This window comes from Euprymna scolopes, chromosome 43 (genome assembly GCF_053919585.1).
Source record: "Euprymna scolopes isolate OS-2025 chromosome 43, ASM5391958v1, whole genome shotgun sequence".
NCBI lineage: Eukaryota > Metazoa > Mollusca > Cephalopoda > Sepiida > Sepiolidae > Euprymna > Euprymna scolopes.
In genome coordinates this window covers 52,087,303-52,103,936 of record NC_136524.1, presented here as the reverse complement: position 1 = coordinate 52,103,936, position 16,634 = coordinate 52,087,303, and the positions used below count along the sequence as shown (strand labels likewise).

At 36.1% G+C, this 16,634-nt stretch overlaps 1 protein-coding gene across 3 annotated transcripts in view; it reads left to right on the top strand.

Annotated features, from left to right (window-relative positions):
* The window catches only part of LOC145268348 (calcium uptake protein 3, mitochondrial-like), a 1,295,034-nt gene that overhangs the window by 1,044,002 nt on the left and 234,398 nt on the right, over positions 1-16,634 (top strand). For 2 of the 3 annotated variants that reach the window (XM_080123865.1, XM_080123863.1), the window contains exon 6: positions 16,420-16,500. The exons of the other annotated variant lie outside the window; for it this stretch is intronic. In XM_080123865.1, coding sequence (XP_079979991.1) covers positions 16,420-16,500 — 81 coding nt within the window. The remainder of the gene's footprint in view (positions 1-16,419; positions 16,501-16,634) is intronic. 3 annotated transcript variants of the gene reach the window in all.

The window sequence follows — 16,634 nt, the reverse complement described above, 5'->3', positions numbered from 1 at the left end:
GTAAAATGTAGTTCTTTTTTATAAATGTGAAGAGCGAACACAGACCCCACAATATTATTGGTATGAATAAAAAGTCAAATTATTTCATCCATTACACTTAGATCCCACTCCCATTTAGAGATTGACTTGCTCGTTTCTGGCAAACCGGAAACAGTGAGCAGTCTATTATCTAGAAAGGGTTGGGAGGGTTTTACTAACCAATTTTTGTTGTTTTTTGTTTATTCTCTACTCCTTTGTCAATGAAATGTGATTTGTTTTTAGTTTCTGTAAATATTTAGGTTCAATAAAATATTTTCAAATTTGAGTTTATATTAAGTAATACAGCCTACCTGAATGAATATGGTATTGTGGTGACTGATATATTTCTAGTTAAGAGTAGATTAGGCAATTTTAAGTATTTGTGATCAAGGATGACTAATAACAGCCATTATCTTCACACTTTTGATTGACCTTGTGCCTTATTTGTTTGAATTGTAATTTTTTATATGTTGTGCAAATAAATATTTCCAAGTGTAGTATCTGTTCTGATAGTACACTTAAGTGAATTAGTTAATGTAGAGGAAACTCTTCTATACTAAAGCAATATGTATTTTTGCCTACTTCCAGAGTGCCCTTTTTTGAGGAGGTGGGTTTTTCCTACATTAAAAACGACCCTGTGTCACATATTACTCTCATAAGAAAGCAATTAAATAGCAATTATGTTCGTTTTTTTTTTGTTTTTTTTTAGTTTAAGATCAAAGTATAATATCTGTTTTTCATAACATGAGTCTCGTCTGATGCCAAAAGTTTTCATACAATAATTTCCCTTGAAAAAATTCAAAAAGATGGACTGACAGACAAACTAAGAAAATGATGCTCATTTTATAAGTAGGCTAGACCCACTGAGTCTAGACAGTTTAATTAAAACCTATTTCCTTTCTATAAATGTCAATCACACTCAAAGACCCCCCAAAATATCATTGGTATCAATAATTTAAAATCATTTTTTTTAAACTATACATTGACACACTACATATATTTCAGCTTTTTTTAAAATTTATTTAAAAATGCCTACTCACAAAAAATATGGCTAATAGCTTTAGTACAATTATTACTGTTACTTTTTTTTTTACACAGGCATCACCGCATTATCAAGGCCAAGAGGCCACTCAAGGATAAGGGTTAAAGAGTGTACAGTAGAAATTGGACAATATAGTAATCATTAGTAATGAAAATTCAGTAAATTTGTTAACTTATATGGAACGGCTCATCAAGAACTTATTTACGTTAGACTTGAAGATAACCATATTGTACTCAGCCGGAAAGCAGGAAAACGGAAGACAATTCCACAGGCGTGCAGTTCTAAGAAAGAAGCTTTGTTCATGGAATCTACATTTAGGTGTAGGCACAGATAAAGAGTGGGGGGGAATTATTGATAGTGTTTTCAGCTAGACGAGTGTTTTTTGTGAAAGTTTGGCGAGGGGGGACCATAGATTGAAGCTCAGTCGAACACTTTCCATGAAAATAACGATACATCAGAGACAAGCTCGCAACATCTCTTCTGTGAGATAGAGGTTGCAAGGAAGAGAAAAAGACATCTCCTACGAGGCTACGAAGTCTATTTTGAACTCTATCAAGGCAGGACAAGTTCTTTCTACTGCTTGGCATTTTTTTTATTGCGTTTATTTATTACTTGCGTGTGCTTTCTATTGATACTTTTAGATAGCTTATTATTTATTTTTATTAATAATTCATCACCGCATACGAAGGCCCAAGGGCCACTCAAGGATAAGGGTGAACGAGTTTCTATGGTGAACCGTAAAACAACACTGTGAGTATTGGTAATGATTTTTTGGTTTGCAAAAAAGTATGCTGTTAAATCTGTATTTTTCACTTTTCTTTGTGTTACCACTTATCAGGGCCTGAAGGCCACTCGAGGATAAGGGTTAATGAATGTAAGGTGGTGGTGTAGTAATCACCAACGGTATAAATCAGGTAAAAATTGATTATTTATGAGGACGGCTTAACAAGAATTTGTTTACATTGGATTTGAAGGCTACCACGTTGTTAAACATTGATTCATCATTGGACAATTATTTGGTACATTTTAGGAATAGGTATCTAAGAAATTTTCAGTACTTATGTTATCAATTTGGAGTTTCAACGGAAACCTCCGAGACTGGCAAACGTTAACGAACTTTACCGAACAAGCGAAAAATATATTTATTTTTTGGACATAAACAAATAAATATATATTATTTATTTAACTTATAAAACAGTTATCTTTGTAAGTGTGTTTTGCTTGCTATACTTCAGCCCATCAGTGTGGCTTGACTGTTCTCATGAGCCAAAGTAGAGCGAAATGCGTGGACATAGATAACAGTTTTATAAGTAAAGTAATGAAAATAATAATAACATATATTGTTTATGTCCAAAAAATATGGGCGATCTTTCTAAAGAAGAACTACTTCTCTGACTTCCTAGGAAGGAGACGTTAATGTCGAATTTAAGTATTGTTAAAAAAAAAAATAAGCAACAACAGTAAATTGACATATACATTTTTTTATAATTTTTGAGTAAGAACATAGGTATATCTTCACTTGACGATGTCTTTTAAGACTGAAACAGTAGATTTATTGTAGTGACTTATGGTAATTTTCTTTGCCTAAATTGAATAAAATAATATCTTGGTCTTAAATTGAGCACTTCCAACAACCTAATTGAAATTCAATGTTATTTTTCTTTTAAATATTTCTAATCTGGAATAATATATATAGTAGACAATCGATCGTTTATGAAGCATTGTAACGGTTAAAAACAAATCCACCTCCCTATCCCAAAACACATCCACCTCCCTACCCAGCGGTTAAAAACACATCCACCTCCCGACCCAAATACAAATCCACCTCCCTACTCAACGGTTAAAAACACATCCAACCCCTACCCAAAAACAAATCTACCTCCCTACCCAACGGTTAAAAACACATCCACCTCCCTACCCAAAAACAAATCTACCTCCCTACCCAACGGTTAAAAACACATCCCCCCCTACCCAAAAACAAATCCACCTCCCTACCCAACGGTTAAAAAAACATCCACCCTACCCAAAGACAAATCCACCTCCCTACCCAACGGTTAAAAACACATCCCCCCCTACCCAAAAACAAATCCACCTCCCTACCCAACGGTTAAAAAAACATCCACCCTACCCAAAAACAAATCCACCTCCCTACCCAACGGTTAAAAACACATCCCCCCTACCCAAAAAGGAATCCACCTCCCTACCCAACGGTTAAAAAAACATCCCCCCCTACCCAAAAACAAATCCACCTCCCTACCCAACGGTTAAAAACACATCCACCTCCTTACCCAAAAACAAATCCACCTCCCTACCCAACGGTTAAAAACACATCCCCCCTACCCAAAAACAAATCCACCTCCCTACCCAACGGTTAAAAACACATCCTCCCCTACCCAAAAACAAATCCACCTCCCTACCCAACGGTTAAAAACACATCCACCTCCTTACCGAAAAACAAATCCACCTCCCGACCCAACGGTTGAAAACACATCCTCCCCTACCCAAAAACAAATCCACCTCCCTACCCAACGGTTAAAAACACATCCACCCCATACCCAAAAACAAATCCACGTCCCTACCCAACGGTTAAAAACACATCCACCTCCCTACCCAAAAACAAATCCACCTCTCTACCAAACGGTTAACCCCCCCCTACCCAAAAACAAATCCACCTTCCTGCCCAACGGTTAAAAAACATCCCCCCTACCCAAAAACAAATCCCCCTCCCTACCCAACGGTTAAAAACACATCCCCCCCATACCCAAAAACAAATCCACCTCCTACCCAACGGTTAAAAAACACCCCCCCTACCCAAAAACAAATCCACCTCCGTACCCAACGGTTAAAAAACATCTCCCCTACCCAAAAACAAATCCATCTCCCTATCCAACGGTTAAAAACACATCCACCCCTACCCAAAAACAAATCCACCTTACTAATCAACGGTTAAAAAACATCTCCCCCTACCCAAAAGAAATCCTCCTCCCTACCCAACGGGTAAAAACAAATCCACCTCCCGACCCAAATACAAATCCACCTCCCTACTCAACGGTTAAAAACACATCCAACCCCTACCCAAAAACAAATCTACCTCCCTACTCAACGGTTAAAAACACATCCACCTCCCTACCCAAAAACAAATCCACCTCCCTACCCAACGGTTAAAAACACATCCCCTCCTACCCAAAAACAAATCCACCTCCCTACCCAACGGTTAAAAAACATCCCCCCTACCCAAAAACAAATCCACCTCCCTACCCAACGGTTAAAAACACATCCACCCTACCCAAAAACAAATCCACCTCCCTACCCAACGGTTAAAAACACATCCCCCCCTACCCAAAAACGAATCCACCTCTCTACCCAACGGTTAAAAACACATCCCCCCCTACCCAAAAACAAATCCACCTCCCTACCCAACGGTTAAAAACACATCCACCTCCTTACCCAAAAACAAATCCACCTCCCTACCCAACGGTTAAAAACACATCCTCCCCTACCCAAAAACAAATCCACCTCCCTACCCAACGGTTAAAAACACATCCACCTCCTTTCCCAAAAACAAATCCACCTCCCTACCCAACGGTTAAAAACACATCCTCCCCTACCCAAAAACAAATCCACCTCCCTACCCAACGGTTAAAAAAACATCCACCTCCTTACCCAAAAACAAATCCACGTCCCTACCCAACGGTTAAAAACACATCCACCTCCCTACCCAAAAACAAATCCACCTCTCTACCCAACGGTTAAAAACACCCCCCTACCCAAAAACAAATCCACCTCCCTGCCCAACGGTTAAAAAAAATCCCCCCTACCCAAAAACAAATCTCCCTCCCTACCCAACCGTTAAAAACACATCCCCCCCATACCCAAAAACAAATCCACCTCCCTACCCAACGGTTAAAAACACCCGTCCTACCCAAAAACAAATCCACCTCCGTACGCAACGGTTAAAAAACATCTCCCCTACCCCAAAACAAATCCATCTCCCTATCCAACGGTTAAAAACACATCCACCCCTACCCAAAAACAAATCCACCTTACTACTCAACGGTTAAAAAACATCTCCCCCTACCCAAAAGAAATCCACCTCCCTACCCAACGGGTAAAAACAAATCCACCTCCCTACCCAAAAACAAATCCACCTCCCTACACAACGGTTAAAAACACATCACCCCTACCCAAAAACAAATCCACCTCCCTACCCAACGGTTAAAACACATCCCCCCCTACCCAAAAACAAATCCCCTCCCTACCCAACGGGTAAAAACACATCCACCCCTACCCAAAAACAAATCCACCTCCCTACCCAACGGTTAAAAACACATCCCCCCTACCCAAAAACAAATCCACCTCCCTACCCAACGGTTAAAAACACATCCACCTCCCTACCCAACGGTTACAAACACATCCACCTCCCTACCCAACGGTTAAAAACACATCCACCCTTACCCAAAAACAAATCCACCTCCCTACCCAACGGTTAAAAACACATCCCCCCTACCCAAAAACAAATCCACCTCCCTACCCAACGGTTTAAAAACATCCCCCCTACCCAAAAACAAATCCACCTCCCTACCCAACGGTTTAAAAACATCCCCCCTACCCAAAAACAAATCCACCTCCCTACCAAACGGTTAAAAACACATCCCCCCTACCCAAAAACAAATCCACCTCCCTACTCAACGGTTAAAAACACCCCCCCTACCCAAAAACAAATCCACCCCTACCCAAAAACAAATCCACCTCCCTACTCAAAGGTCAAAAACATATCCCCCCCCTACCCAAAAACAAATCCCCCTCCCTACCCAACGGTTAAAAACACATCCACCTCCCTACCCAAAAACAAATCCACCTCCCTACCCAACGGTTAAAAACACGTCCACCTCCCTACCCAAAAATAAATCCACCTCCCTACCCAACGGTTAAAAACACGTCCACCTCCCTACCCAAAAACAAATCCCCCTCCCTACCCAACGGTTAAAAACACATCCACCTCCCTACCCAAAAACAAATCCACCTGCCTACCCAACGGTTAAAAACACACCCCCCTACCCAAAAACAAATCCACCTCCCTACCCAACGGTTAAAAACACATCCATCTCCCTACCCAAAAACAAATCCACCTCTCCACCCAACGGTTAAAAACACCCCCCCCCTACCCAAAAACAAATCCACCTCCTACCCAACGGTTAAATTCCCCCCTACCCCAAAAAAAATCCACCTTCCTGCCCAACGGTTAAAAAACATCCCCCCTACCCAAAAACAAATGCACCTGCCTATCCAACGGTTAAAAACAAATCCACCCCTACCCAAAAACAAATCCACCTCACTACTCAACGGTTAAAAAACATCCCCCCTACCCAAAAACAAATCCACCTCCCTACCCAACGGTTAAAAACACATCCCCCCTACCCAAAAACAAATCCACCTCCCTATCCAACGGTTAAAAACACATCCACCTCTCTACCCAAAAACAAATCCACCTCCCTACCCAACGGTTAAAAACACCCCCTACCCAAAAACAAATCCACCTCCCTACCCAACGGTTAAAAACACATCCCCCCTACCCAAAAACAAATCCACCTCACTACTCAACGGTTAAAAAACATCCCCCCTACCCAAAAACAAATCCACCTTCCTACCCAACGGTTAAAAACACATCCTCCCTTCCCAAAAACAAATCTACCTCCCTACCCAACGGGTAAAAACACATCCACCTCTCTACCCAAAAACAAATCCACCTCCCTACCCAACGGTTAAAAACACCCCCTACCCAAAAACAAATCCACCTCACTACCCAACGGTTAAAAAACATCCCCCCTACCCAAAAACAAATCCACCTTCCTACCCAACGGTTAAAAACACATCCTCCCTTCCCAAAAACAAATCTACCTCCCTACCCAACGGGTAAAAACACATCCACCTCCCTACCCAAAAACAAATCCACGTCCCTACCCAACGGTTAAAAACACATCCACCCCTACCATAAAACAAATCCACCTCCCTACCCAACGGTTAAAAACACATCCACCTCCCTACCCAAAAACAAATCCACCTTTTATGAAGCATTGTGACAGTTAAAAACACACACATATATACATAATTTTTGGCTATGAAGCCAGTGGGATAGCCAATGAAACTTCCTGATGTTTGCATATTAGTTTTAAAAAAAGCACATTTTATTAACTAACTAGTGTGTGTTATTTATTGAATTAAAAAATTATGATGGTTGAAATGGTAGCATAAATAAATTTGGATATTCTCTTGTGAATATAAAAAATGTCGAGGAATTTGAAAAACGTTAATCTGTTGTGTTAGAGGAAAATCTATATATTTGTGAAAGTGTGTATGTGTGTGTATGTGTGTGTGTGTCTGTCTGTCTGTTTGTGTACATCTCCCTACACAATAACCCTGACAATTTTCAGTCTACAGACACAAAATTTTATATACAGAGTACTGAGATTTGGGAAAATCTTTGTAATTGGTTTTTGGCCAGAAATTTGGCTGTTAAGGGGTCAAAGTTCAACGATTTGACCTTTGAAAACTCTACCAAACTCCTCCGCCAATTTTGGTTCTAAACACTTGAAATTTTAGATATAGGTTCCTTGGACATGGATCTAACTTAATAACTTGATTTGAGCCCAAAACAGTAGATGTTAAGGGGTCAAAGTTTAAAAAATTGACGTTTTTTTTGTTTTTTTTTTCTCAACATACACCTCCAAACATGAAATGCCAGTAACAAATACAACTAGATTTATACAGCAGTTTTCAATATAATTTACATTTGGGCAATGCCGGGTCCATAATGTATACTACTCATTTCTTTATTGCAACTGTCCAATGGTGCCCGATTATAAACTACTCCTAAATATGATATTTTAATTTATGCAGATTTTGCATTTATTATTATAGAATCAATTATCTTTTGATTATTATATTGTGCCCTAAATAAAACTAAGATTTCAAGATAATAAATAATCATCCAAATTCCTTCTTGCCAACTTCTGACTTCAACTGTAATCTTCACCGACCGTTCTCCCTGATTCTCTCTCAGCTGTCCAAAAAGAAGACTGTCCTGTGTTTTCCCCTTCATTCTTTTTCACAGCAGTCATTGTCCTCATATGCAAATTAATAAGCTGAGTATAGACGAAAGTTTTTCTTTTCTCTTTCCTTCCTTGATTCCCTCACCCGGTAGAATAGACAGAGGTTCAGTCGCTTGTGTAACTCACGCTTTGCATTAATTTCACCACATATATATATAATAGTAGCCGCCTAGTGTTTGCTGGTCATGAAATATGCTTAAATGTAATATTTTAATTTCGCATTTATTATTATAGAGCCAATTTTATTATTATTATTATATTATACCCAATATGTACTAGTGATTTCAAAAGTTAAAACATATATATGACTTAGGTACCATCAGATAGACTCGTAATCAAAACATTTAATTCTGCAGCATTATTTGTTATCATCTGAGCTAAGTACATGCTCATATAAAACTTTATAAAATAACGTTGTTAAACGTATAAATGTATATTTGCGCATACGTAGAAGATGTTTAGTTGATTAACGCCTGACAAATTCCAATTTTTTTCAATTTTGACATTTAGCAACTATTTTTACTGGCTAAAAACAAAATCAAATTTGTTCCATAGGTTCAAAGTCCCTATACATTAAGTTTCAAGTCTGTAGACCCAAAATTAACAGAGTAGTTTGATAGAGATCATTCCGCACATACAGATAAGGTCACTTTAATATACATATATATATATATATATATATATATATATATATATATATATATTGATTAAATCTTTAAAAAATTTTCTTAATTTTTTTGTAATGAGTCACCGCTTACCAAGGCCAAAAGCCACTCAAGAATATTTGCTAGTAAGATTGTCATTAATAAGCAAGACTATGACAGATTACCTAAGAGAACGATTCAACAAGTGCCTGTTGACATTAGATTTGAAGACGACTATGTTGTAGTCTGCATGGAAGCAGTTCCTTGGTAATGTGTCTCATGGTTGGGAAGTTCTTGGAAACAAACTCTGTTTTTATTTACTCTTCTGTCTAATAAAAAATTACTAAAATTAAATAACTATGACTTTTAAAGGCTCTCTGTGCAACCTATTTTATTTAAACTCTAACGAAACACAAAAAATCATAATCTTGAAGATGTACCTATTTTTTTTTTTTAATGTTATACCGGTCTTTCTATGCATAAGGGAAATTACACCGGTTCTCACTATATATAGAGTGACAGTAATGTCTACACCGTTGAGAAGGAGCGATAGTACTCCACTGCCTAGCTGAGCGCTAGTCAGTTATACCCGCATTCCTACCTTTGTACCTGTGATGTTAATAGACTTCGTTTGTGAAACCAACGTCGACTTGATTTTCTTCTTTTACTATTGTGTTACGGCAAACACTTCAGTAACTCAAGATTAACGTACATATTGAGGAAGTTATAGGTGGAAGTTACAAGTTGTTATAGTTGAAAACAGCTTTCATATCGACCGGAATTGTTTGTATTAATAAATATTCACGCATTATTATTTTCATAATATTGATCTTGAAGACGTACATCTGGTCATCATTTGGCATCAACTGAAATGAATGGCTCTTGTCTTGAGGAAGCCTCAAGTTTTGACAAGCTTCTGGGCTTGACCTTTATTACTGATCTTAAATGGAACACGTTCATCGAATCTGTTGCCAAGGCCGCTGGAAAAATGGTGGGATCCTTCTATTGATCTAGTAGATATCTCACTGCTGATGCAATTCTCTATCTATATAAGAGCCAAGAACATCCAAGGATGAAATACTGTTGCCACATCTGGGCAGGAGCTGCTAGAAAGGACTTGTTCTGCCTTGATAGAGTTCAAAATAGACTTCGTAGCCTCGTAGGAGATGTCTTTTTCTCTTCCCTGCAACCTCTATCTCACAGAAGAGATGTTGCGAGTTTGTCTCTGATGTATCGTTATTTTCATGGAAAGTATTCGACTGAGCTCCAATCTATGGTCCCCCCTCGCCAAACTTTCACAAAAAACACTCGTCTAGCTGAAAACACTATCAATAATTCCCCCCCACTCTTTATATGTGCCTACACCTAAATGTAGATTCCATAAACAAAGCTTCTTTCTTAGAACTGCACGCCTGTGGAATTGTCTTCCGTTTTCCTGCTTTCCGGCTGAGTACAATATGGTTGTGTTCAAGTCTAATGTAAACAAGTTCTTGATGAGCCATTCCACTTGTTAAATTTACCGAATTTCCATTACTAACGATTACTATATTGTCCAATTGTCTACTGTACACTTTTTAACCCTTATCCTCGAGTGGCCTCTTAGTCTTGATAAGTGGTGATGTCTATGTAAAAAAAAAAAATCAATTCTCTTTTACGATTACGAATGTTGGATTGTAATGAAGGTGGCTGAAAGTTGTTTGAAAGCAGCAGAGATTCAAGGTTTATCTCTGTGTTTGCAGGATCCAAGCCTCCACGCTGTTCGAAGAATATTTGCAACAAGTTCCTCACTAACCATTAAGCCAAAGAGGATAGTGAATTCAATGAGTTGGTAATTAACTTAAGAATCAAAGAAATCATGACATATGCACAGAAATGAACGTTGCTTTTTAACCGGGCTGGGGACCAGTTAAGCTTCCCGCTTTCTGTCTTGGTATTTATTTGCTTTCTCACGAAAGCAAATTAGACATAAAGTCATTTTTAATGTGAGGGAAGACCAGCTCGCCCCAAAAACAGGCATTCTGGCAATGTCCAAATAAATAGTAATTGTCTCAGTATGACCAAGGACCAATTGCAAAACAGATACTACCTGGTCAAAGGTTGGGAGTTAGCATTCATTCGATTAGTTTTGCTTTATTTATATGAAAAGGACAAACAAATACTCAAAACAAGGGAATTTTTAAAACTCGATAAAAAAAAAAAAAGATTGTGAATCTGAGATATTATGATCTAAGAAGTATTAGAAAACTTCTCTTCGAATTTAACGGTCACGAGAACCCCGACACAAAAAGCTTTTCGTGGACATACACAAATGCACGTGCCCATTTTGCCTTTCATATATTAGACTAGCGGGAGTGCCCGGCATTGCCCAGGTGTTTGGAAGCGTAAAAGAAAAAAAAAGTGTTAGGTTAGGCTCGAGCCTATGACACGATGATGCGAAGGTGGAAAAGAAAGTGAAAAAAAACCAGACATCTTACCATACGCTGTGAGGCCATAGGAAGTAAAGATCGTTCAAATTTATCGACGTCAATCAAAAAGTTGACTTGCACAAATAAGTTAAGAATCATGCAGGCACAGAAATGAACGTTGGCTGAAGGCCAGGTCAGCTTTCCGCAGTTTCATTCATTTGTTTCCCCACAAAGTTGGGGAAAACCAGCTTCCCATAAGAAGAGAGTGTCCAAATGAATAGCGATTGTCTGATATGAGGGGTTTCCCCTGCATTGATCAAAGCTAATTGCTTTCTGGACGTCCCTGGCAGAAAAAAGCCGGGAAGCTGCCTTTGCTTTCGATTCAGTTTTGCTTTTATACAAAGAACACTAACAAACACGCGAGAGGATGGAATAGCGTGAATCTTATAAAAGTCGATCAAAATAAATGTAGACACGACGTCCGTTCACAAATCGTAGATATTATAATCTAGGGATTATGTAACAAGTTCTAAAACATAGTACCCCCCCTCCCCGAGAACCCCTGCGAAAATAAGCCTTTGCTGGGCATACAAAAAATGTTCCCTTTTATATACTAGATTAGCAGGGGGGGGTACCCGGTGTTGCCTGGGTGCTTGTAGGTGTGTGTGTTAGGGGGGGTAAAGAAGAACAAAAAGGAAACTTAACCCTGTTTAAATATAAAAAAATTATAAAAAACGATTAAAAATGGGGGAAAAATAAGGGGGGGGCTTGGTGACAGGTCGGCTCAAACCCGGAGCCTTGAGGCCCATAGGCTGAGCCTGAACACCTGCACTACAGAGACAGTCAATGTAAGAGCGATTAAAAAGAGAATGTCAAACATCACGCTATTCCCCAGTTTTTAATGAGATCAAATCGTTTTACTGCGGGATAGTTGACGGTGACGTTTACATCCGTTTGAATCCAGTTTTGCTGTTTTTATACTGAAAAGTGAAAGCAACATGTGGCGATCCGAATATGTGGAATATTTATCTTTTGAAAGTCGGGCAAATTAAATAGACAGGCGACCCCCGTTGTTAACTCATACATATTATGATTTAGATGTGATATAAAAAGTTTTAAGAAGAAGCGACAACCACGAAAAGGCATTGGAAAAAGCCTTTCTCGGACATACACGAAAACGCACGCACGCACACACACACACGCACACACACACACATTTTCGCTTATATATATATAGATGAATACAATGTAAATGGATGAAGTACTTTGTAAAATTTAGTTGCAAGTTACACTGCTCTGAAGGTTGAAAATTCAATCCTCAGTGCGAGCAACACTGAAAATATAGTTGCAAATTACTCAGTCATGGCTGATGGGACAAGAGCATGTTATCACCATTGATTAAATAAGAGTCCGTTCGAAATTCCGTGTAGATTCCCAATTGCAACAGGAAGATATACTTGCAGAAGGTCGAAGGTTACATCGGCTGAAATATGAAAATAACAGTCAAGAACAATAGTCCAAATAATATGAATTATCAATCCTCATCTCAAAATTGAAAAAACAAAAAAATCTGTTACGTATTTTTTTTTTTTTTTAGTTTTGCAAAATAAAGAAATATGGATTTTGTATAAGTTATCTACATAAATATCATTCCTTTTTCTTTCAACAACAACAACGACAACAACAAAAACTTAGCTGTTTTTACATTAACGATATTTCATACAATCTACATAACTTACTTAAAAAATATTAATGTTTCCTGTACTAAAAAAAAAAATACATCCTAACATTGTTTCCAGAATTTTCCATATCCCTTTATTTTCTTTTGTTTTATTTATTTTGATTTATCTAAAATAGCTAATAAAATATTTTCATTTTAGTAAATAGTTTTCCAAGAAGATCTCTGTAATAAACCTTCACATTAATTTTTTCCCTCGGCACCCAAATCAGCACTAATTTATCGAAAAAATTTGATCGAACTTTGAACACAAAATTCATTGGAATGTATGTACTTTTGTAATCAAATGTATACATCATTTACGTCATATTAAGATAAATAGTAACATTACTCATATATATATATATATATATATATATATATATATATATATATATATATATATATATATATATATATATAATATGTAATCGTGACACCCTGCACTGAAGAATCCCGAAAGGATGAAACACTAGTGTCTGTAGGTATTTAATTATTATAGTAAAAAAATAATTATGACAGCCCCTTTAAGAAATTCGTTTCTTATCGTTGAGCACTTTCAGTTGAATTAAAAGTCGGTCAATTTAGCTCTTATGCGTAGATCATCGTATAGCGATTTGATCACTGTCTGTCTGACGTAATGAACATTTAAATTAAAATGTTTAAAATTCAACGCTATTTCACACGGTTAATGGTAGCCGAATGGATACGTCCTCCGCTTATCGAGCCAGAGATGTCTCGTGTCGCGGGGTTCGAATCGTTCGACTGGTAGTAATCGTGACACCCTGCACTGAAGAATCCCGAAAGGATGAAACACTAGTGTCTGTAGGTATTTAATTATTATAGTAAAAAAATAATTATATATATATATATATATATATATATATATATATATATATAATTATTTACTATAATAATTATTAAATACCTACAGACACTAGTGTTTCATCCTTTCGGGAATCTTCAGTGCAGGGTGTCACGATTACTACCAGTCATAGGCTTCATTAACAAGAACCGTATCCATTCGGCTACCGTTAACTGGATGAAATAACGTTGAAATTTAAACATTTTATTTCTAAATGTTTTTTTTACGTCAGTCAGAGTGATCTAATCATTATATGATGATCTGCGCATAACAGCTAAATTGACTGACTTAATTCAACTGAAAGTGCTCAACGATAAGAAACGAGTTGGCTGACATAATTATTCACTATAATCATTAAATACCTACAGTGTTCCATCCTTCCGGGAATTTTCAGTGTAGGGTGTCACGATTAACACCAATCGAATTGCCGCACAACCTGTGCATATATTACTGCAAGCATAGCAATACACTTTTTGGGGGGTAATCTATACATTCAAGAGCCACTGGTACTTTAAAAATCAATAAATATTTATTAGTGTTAAATACGGTATTAATTAGTATTTATAAACTTGAATAATATATATATATATATATATATATATATATATATATATATATATATATAAAATGAAAATTACAATTGAATTTAACAAAATGATCCAAGATGGTAAAACTAAAGAATATCATAAATATTAAAGAATTAATATTTATAAAATTATCACAGCCAGATATAAAAGCTCGATAAAACCAAATAGGAAATAGAGCTTATAATATGAGCAAACAGTTAATAAAAATATTTTAAAAAACACTTTGAAATGAGTTAAAAACATATTTAATCTGAAAAGGAAACCCTAGATAAATGGATAGTCCTTAATCCGCTGAGTTTCGAAGAAATACTTTCCTTCTCATCAGAGGGTAGGAATTAGCAAAATGTGGGATCGGATTTTGCATGCAGAAGTATTTGATGAAACAACAAGTAAGTCAAAGATCTTACTTGAAAACAAAATAAGTTAAGCAGAGGGAATATGGTAAAGAAAAAGGTGATTACACACGAATGGATAGTCTGGTGGAAGATAAAAAATCCAGTGACGGTAAAATCCAAATGTAAAACTTCAAGAAAGTTAAAAGAATTTCCATTTGTACAAGTAAAATCCAAGGAAATCCCGTAATTGGAAGAAAATGGTCCATAATAATCTAAAGGCAGAAATCCATGGAATAATTCACAAAAATGTGTACAAGGAAAAAAAGAAAAGATTCCAATAATATTAATAAAAGAAAAATAAGATATGCTTTTCACTCTACTTCCAAGAGATAAATATAAATAAAAAAGATCTGGGAAGAGAAAGAAGAGAGAGAAGAAGAATATATATATATATATATATATATATATATATATATATATATATATATATATATATATATACTTGAATAAGCATATTTTCCCCATAAACATATATATATATATATATATATATATATATATATATATATATATATAAGTAAAGTAAAAAAAAAAAATTAAATTTTGAGTGTTCTAACAAAAACAAAAAAAAAAACAAGACCTTAAAGTTACATATGAAGAGCATGATATGAATTAAGTCTGTTAGAAATCATTGAATACTGCACGTATTCACTCAGATCTTGCGTCGAACTTTTAGTCAACCAAAACTCATATATAAGTATATTAACGATGAGATAATTCCAATATTATTCCCGATTCCCTTCCAGTGACTGATTCTGTTCTAAATTCCTAATTCTTATACAATTAGCAATTCCGATTTTATTTTAAATCTCTAAATATTTGGCTATAAAGTTTTTTTTTTCTTTTTTCATTTCAAAAGCCCGTGTTCATATTTTTTACAAACGTAAAAATACACTTTTTATTCGTAGATTTTAGTTTTACTGGTCGTTTAAAATCATTAAATACTTATCATTTTATCATTGGTAAAAAAATTAAATAAATAAAACAAGAAAAAAAAAGATAAGCAAAAGAATCGTTTTTGGCGTCAGAATTTTTTCTGATATGCCAAAAAGTTCGATTTTTCCGATTCCTAATTTCGATTCTGATTAATTACCTTAATATATATATATATATATATATATATATATATATATATATATATATAACTGCCAGTACGTTAAAATGTCAATACATTTTTACATATCCGTTTCGTTATGCAATACCGTCTCTTTTCATGCATATACTTTTCAGAAAAAATAAAAATTCTTTTCTTAGAAAAAAAATGCATGACAGTATAATGTTGTAAGAAGAATAAGAAGAAAAAAAAAGTCCTTAGAAACACAATATCGTGTGTTCGTTCCGGCAGTCATCTTTGTTCGTATTGTATTAAAATAAACTTTCAAGATCTTCTTAGTAAACTAATTATTTACTGAAATGCACAGGTTTTTATTATCTATTTTAGCATCTTGTACACAGTAATATTCATTTGTTTTGAATTTCCTTTTTTTATCATTTTGTTTTGTTTTTTGTTTTTTTAGTTTGTTTTTGTTTTGTTTTTGTTTTTTTTTTTGTTTTTTTTTTGTTGTTACCTTCTTTAATTTCTTTAATCCCTTAAACATTTCATGTGTTTTGTTTTCCTGTGTTTATTATAATTTCAGTTGGAATCTTTCTTCGCTTTGCCCCGTACTGAGCGAAAGTTTGTCCCACGAAAAGAAAAGTCACTCAAGTCACTGCTAAGTGTACGTGAGATGGAGTTGATCTTTATCAATATCACTGCTATCTTGATTTCTTGGGGGTCTCTACAATGGGAAAACTCTGTCTGTCTGTCTCTCTCTCTCTCTCTAGTACTATTCAATGGGCAAATGAGACAACA